The 6,000-nt window shown below is 40.2% G+C and overlaps 1 protein-coding gene across 5 annotated transcripts in view; it reads right to left on the bottom strand.

The window, feature by feature from the left end:
• The window catches only part of LOC109524410 (teneurin-3), a 223,870-nt gene that overhangs the window by 84,090 nt on the left and 133,780 nt on the right, over positions 1-6,000 (bottom strand). For 4 of the 5 annotated variants that reach the window (XM_019884281.1, XM_019884282.1, XM_019884283.1 and 1 more), the window contains one exon: positions 1,788-1,913. The exons of the other annotated variant lie outside the window; for it this stretch is intronic. In XM_019884281.1, the coding sequence (XP_019739840.1) occupies positions 1,788-1,913 (126 nt within the window). The remainder of the gene's footprint in view (positions 1-1,787; positions 1,914-6,000) is intronic. 5 annotated transcript variants of the gene reach the window in all.

Raw genomic sequence — 6,000 nt, 5'->3', positions numbered from 1 at the left:
GTGGGTGTGTGTGTGGGTGTGTGTGTGTGTGTTCGTGTGTGTGTGTGTGTGTGTGTGTGTGTGTGTGTGTGTGTGTGTGTGTTTGCACCCAGACACTACTTGCCTTGCTTCAGTGTTTGCATTTAATGAGGCCATTGGCTGTCACTTTAACTCCAGTCAGAGGCGAGACCGGGAGCCAAGCGTAACCTCCGGGGAGAATAACGGCGGGCTATTGATCGGCCTTTAAAGAGCCCACAAGCTGCCCCACGTCGTATTCATTAACAGCGTTGATGAGGATATAGAAGTAGCCGGGGTTCAGTGAGCCAGTGTTACGCATTGGTTTGCATGTTCTCAACGCTGCATGGCTGTTAAAGTTTTTTGTTCGGAGTCGTTAAGTGTTACAGGTGAAGCAAAATGGGCCGCCTACTTGACGATGAATATAGAATGTTAACACATCGTAATCAGGTGGTGTGAAAGTGGGATAATATTCAGAACGCAAAGAGGACCAAACACCAAACTGTTTCAGAAGAATGCTGCCACATGTAAAACAAAGAAGAAAATGAATGTATACTAAGGGTCTACAACAGACCCCCCCCAACAATACTTAGTGAAAAGTTAAAAAACGAAAACAAAATCCCCCCAAACAAGTTTAATTGATCGGCTAGAAATTGGGCAGACGTGTCTTTCACAACAGGCCACACAAAGCCCCATACCAGATATTGAACATTTGATGTTTTGGCCGGAAGCAGCCACTCTGGAGGGAATTGTAGGGTGAACAGCATCTTGAGAATATTTCAAAATGTAACCGGGTCAGATACGTAATCAATGGATGGATGAGTCCTATTCTGAAGACTGTATCCTGACTTTGCACTTTTTTTCGCGCCGAAAAAAAAAAAAATTGCTTCTGCTTTTTCTGAAATGCCTCCAAGAAGCGGTGGCCCCCAAATACCGGGCCCGCGAATGGGAAAGGCAGAAATTATTACGCTGTTAAACATTTGTCTACCTTGCTCCTTAGATACTTGCTCTTGCTGAGGCGGGAGGTAGGCGTCCCTTGTTGATTTCTGCATCACACGTTCTTGTTCTTGCTCTTGCAAGCACTCACATGTTGATTAACCAAGAGTTCAACACTTAGGACGGTCCCCTGATTTGTTTAACATTTCATGCTGACATTGTCTGCAGCATGAAATAAATAAATATGAGAGCAGAGCATTTTTTTTGTATTTTTATTGCGATGCAATTTTATTTACGTTTCTTTTTCTATTTACTTAGATTTTTTTTTTTATTTTCATTCACGTTATTTTTTTGTATTTACTTTTTGAAATATGTTTTATATTCTTTTTTTAATTTTCATTTTATGACATTCATTTGTTTTATTTTATTTTGGTAATTTTGGTTCTACATACTCCCATGGGCATGCGCGCTTTGGGTGTGTTTCTTAAATTGAAGAGTCTGTAAGCCCTTTGGTTTTAAGGGTCATAAAAGATGAGTTTGAAAATGACAAACTGTTTTGGCCTTGTAGTTTGTGGTATATTTATGGTTTAACCTATTAATATGACTTTGGGAGGGCTTCAATTACACTTTTTTTTTTAACAATAGGTTTACGGTGGTTACTCTCGTATTGGATCGTATTAGATTGTAACAGCTTGCCTAATGTAGATGCCACAGAGCATAATGAGAAATTAATTATTAATCAATGGGGAAAAGTGGTAAATGAAGGAGTTGTCGCCTGATGTTGATAATATGGACGATAACTCACATTCTAACACCCATGCATAAAAGAAAAGGCAATCACAGTGAGCTTTCCTCACCGTCGGCGGCGAGCGCCGTGACGGCGCTGGACGGCGTGGGACCAGCCTTTCCGACTCCGCCATTTTCAAATGCTGGCTGGCTGTCCAACTCCTGCAGCTGCCAGTTGAGGCCGAAAAGGTGCATGGCTGTGAAGTATACAGAAAAGCCACGTGGGCATGCAGAAGCAAATTAAAATAAAAATCCGACAAATAAAGCACCTGTTTCTGTCGCTGAGTACATTTATTTTCAGTTATCTGTTCCGAACTTGAGGATTTCTTTTTTTTTTTCAAAAGATGTTTTACCTCGTAAGTTTGAAAATCTGTTCTTTTGATTACTTACTTTTTCAAAATATGCTTGTTATATTTTTTCTGCGGATGATGACATGGAGAATAATTGTTGAAGTCATCATGGGACTATTTCTGGTTTTCGATATCCATCGGTATCTCGTCCTTCCTTCAGTCGCTCCAACTCTCTGTCATCTATTTCTTTTTCTCTCCAGTCTGTCATTGTCCACTCCGTCTCTCCATGCTAACCCAATTTGTCAAGTCAGACGGTCGGTCACCCCAGAGCCGCTGGGTTCTGTTTGAACTTTCTTTCTTTGAGGGAGTTTTTTTCCTTCCTCGGTTGCGATGTCTCAACTGTTTTGGGTGGTTTTCTTTGATGTATGAAGAGTCTTCTTGACCCGCTTGCCATGTGAAGTGAATATATAAAATTGACTTGACCTGAACCAGAGAGCATTAACAACAATGGCAACATATTCGGGGAAGCAGGATGTTTTCGGCTACATGAACGACCCTGGTGATTACATTTTTATCTCATCCCGGCTTAAAAAAAAAAAAAAAAAAGCTTCTGGTTTTCAAAAATGATCTGTCTCTTCTGAAGAAAAAAAAAACACCCCATAATGGTAAGGTATCATATTTCATTTTTTATGGTGTGCTAATTTTACATTTTTTGATTGTCAATTCACAATGTCATCAAAAACGCAAGAACTTCTTTTGGTAGCATAAAAGCCTGAGTCAATGTTAGCTTAGCTCACTGCTTGTTTTTTTCATTTTGTTTTTGTCATGGCCAGTTATCAAGATAATAATCATAAAAAAAAAAATTTTTAAAAAATGTTGAAAAAAAATTCATTTCTACTTTTGTACTGTTGTACATTTCAAAGTGAACTTTCTTATTTTGGCTTAAAGGAGTCAAATTAGTACTTCAACTTAGTACTCCCCAAGTATCTGCTACCGGTACCTACTATAATTATCTCCCTAATAGCATATTAATACAGAGAATGAGAGTTTTTGCACCATGATGCAGGCAGAACGGCTCTTTGGAAAGATGGTAATTCATTTCACATTGTTTGTGCATCGTGTATTCGCGGTGAGGCGACACTGATAGCGGTCGTTTCAATCAAGGCGTGCAGGAGCCCTGTTGCGTTAGCACGTTTCCTCGCTGTTGGCATGGCGGTGTCGGCACATTAACACAGCGATGGTTTTCTCAGAGCCCCAAAGGCACCAGCAGTCAGGATTTTACTGTTTCCTTTTAAATAAAACATTTGGTTTGGGGTGATTTCCACACCTGTAGTTGGCTTTCAGTGATTCAGAGTGGTTGGTTTTGTAAACAATTTGGTTTGTGTTCTAAGCATATCAAAATGGAACAAAGCCACGTGATGTCTCCCTCTTCTCGAAATGGTCACAAGAATGTAAACAGGGGGTAGGTTTTGCGATCAGCAAATAAAATAGATCCCTGTTTCTCGTGGGTAGTGCTGTATGTTGCAGAACCTTCAGCGTTAGGTGAAAAAGTGCAATTCAGAGATACCATTAGATTTTGTTTTTTTAAACAGTGTTCCCCTCCAACACGCTTTAATTTCAACCTATAAAAACAGACTTTGTACAGTATTCCATAGTGCCTCTGCTCAATCTCTCAATGTCCAGAAAAATAGGAGACTGTAGATACCATCACTTTGAGGAAACGAAAAGAAGAATCTCTATCTCTCGCCCAGTTAAAAAAAAAAAACCCAGACTGTTTCTCTGCCACTCCCATTTAAAATCAAAACGGATAAAAAACAAAATTTAACACTGCATAGTTAATCGCCAAAGTACTCAATTATACCAAATAATAACCATAATCTAGTACCTTAGTGTTAACATTTTATTTAAAATGGCATTGAAGGGCCAACAGGTAGAGGACCTTTTATGCCTCTCTTCTTGCTCTGAATTGACACTGTAGGGCTCACAGTTATCCAAGATGTTGCTACAAAAACAACAACAAAAAAAAACAACCAAACAAATAAACAAAAACACCAAACGGTTTGAATCAGTACACATTCCAAGAGTGCCAAAATACAACCAACAACCCAACGTTGCTCCATTTTGCCATTGGTCGAAAGAATGTAAATAGGAAGTAGCATTGCTATAAGCGATAAGTGGGTAAAGCACCACAAAAACAAATAAAAAAAAAACATCTTGCCCTCTCCTCTTGTTGGTGATCACAATGCAAATGAAGAAGGTTTGCTGTGTGGAATAAGAAGTAATATTAGAACAAAATATTGCAAATGAAAATAAACAAAAAAAAAACTCTCACATTCTTTAATTATAAACGTCAGTCACCTCTTACGGATTTGCCATGTCGTTCCTTTACCCATGGGTTTGCTACAACATTTCCGTACTGGGAGACAAGCAGTGCGGCATCACCAGCTCCAGGCCCGGCATGCCAATGATGGTGATTGTGAATGAGGTACCCGAACATTCCTTGAGTCTCTGGCTGCAGGTGTAGCAAAGATGCTAGTCCTCATTGAGAATGCGACGGCAGTTTTTAAAGAAAGTGAGGAAGATGACGGTGGCGGGGGTAGGTGTTACATAATAAAAACACAGACTAGCTTTCATGGCGTGCTCGTTATTGTTCCCGCGCAATGGAAGAGCCTTCTTCTTATTTCGTGGGAGGAAAAACAAGGTATATTCATGGCAAAGAGAAAAAGAGAAAGAGATGGACCAGTCTCCTCCTTCAAAGAAAACTAGCCGATGAGAAAATGCTGAGGAAGCATCTTGATTCTCAGGCCATTTGATGTGCGGGGAAAAAAGTTGAAAAGTTTTCCTTTTTTTTTTTTCTTTCTTTTTCTCCCAGATGCCTCGGTAGAAGGATATCGGCTTGCAGTGAACAACTTGAGAGGTGGAAGAGTGGAGGGAGTGGGGGGGATGTGCGGGGAGGCGCAGAGGATATCAAATGTAGGGCGCCTCAGACAAGAGAGTGAAAACGGCTCGGGAAAGTCTATCAATCGATGCTTTGTTAAGGAATGTTGGATATGGATCACTTTTAAAATACGTGCAAATAGTCTAATGCAACTGACTATTGCTGCAGTTCCCATTCATTTTTGCACATGAAGGATCTATGTGTGGTATACTTTCATATTTGGTAGAATATTTGGTCGTATATTTTGGTACTTATCCGGTTTTATCCGGTTCATGTGATTTGTGCTCCTGTTGGCACTACGGCAAGTTGGTGATGTAAGATTCAACTTCACACTCACAAGATTGTAAGCTGCCATCTGTGAGGTTGCACGAGTGATGTTTATTTTTAATAAAATTCACATAGGGCATAGCATTAAATGTTCTGTTTTCTTTTGAAACTTTTTTCCCCTCCTTTTCATGGTTTAACCTATTGCCAGTGTCCTGTGATGCATATTTTGAGCAACAAAATAATTAACAAGTAAATAAAATCCTTTTGGCTTTATGTTCCAAGCGCACTGTTGTTGTCAAAATAAGACTTACATTGAAAAATGAATGAACTAAAATAAAAACAATTAAACACTAATTACTTATTTCCCAGTCACTGGGAGCTACAGCAGAAGGATCAAAGAGCCGCATACGGCTTTGGAGCTGCGGGTTGCCGACCCCTGATATAGTTCAGTTAATGATACATGCACAGTTCGTTAGTGAACCATATTCTTGCGGCTGTTCACATTCACCTCCGTATACATAAAGTATCTATTTGGCACTGGTCATTGCACTTCTGTTCATTTAATTCTCAAATGGCGGCCCAGTTGGTGGTCGGGTGGTTAGCATATCAGCCTCATAGTGCAGAGGTGCGGGGTTTGATTCTGGTTCCAGCCTTCCTGTGTGGAGTTTGCAGGTTCTCCCCGTGCTTGCACGGGTTTTCTCCGGGTAGTCCGGTTTCCTCCGACATTCCAAAAACATGCATGGCAGGTTAATGGAACACTCTAAATTGTGCCTCTGTGTGAGGTGGAGC

This window comes from Hippocampus comes, unplaced genomic scaffold, assembly GCF_001891065.2.
Source record: "Hippocampus comes isolate QL1 unplaced genomic scaffold, H_comes_QL1_v1.1 scaffold156, whole genome shotgun sequence".
NCBI classification, from domain to species: domain Eukaryota; kingdom Metazoa; phylum Chordata; class Actinopteri; order Syngnathiformes; family Syngnathidae; genus Hippocampus; species Hippocampus comes.
Note: the sequence above shows the minus strand (reverse complement) of the source record. Positions and strands in the feature narration are given on the sequence as shown.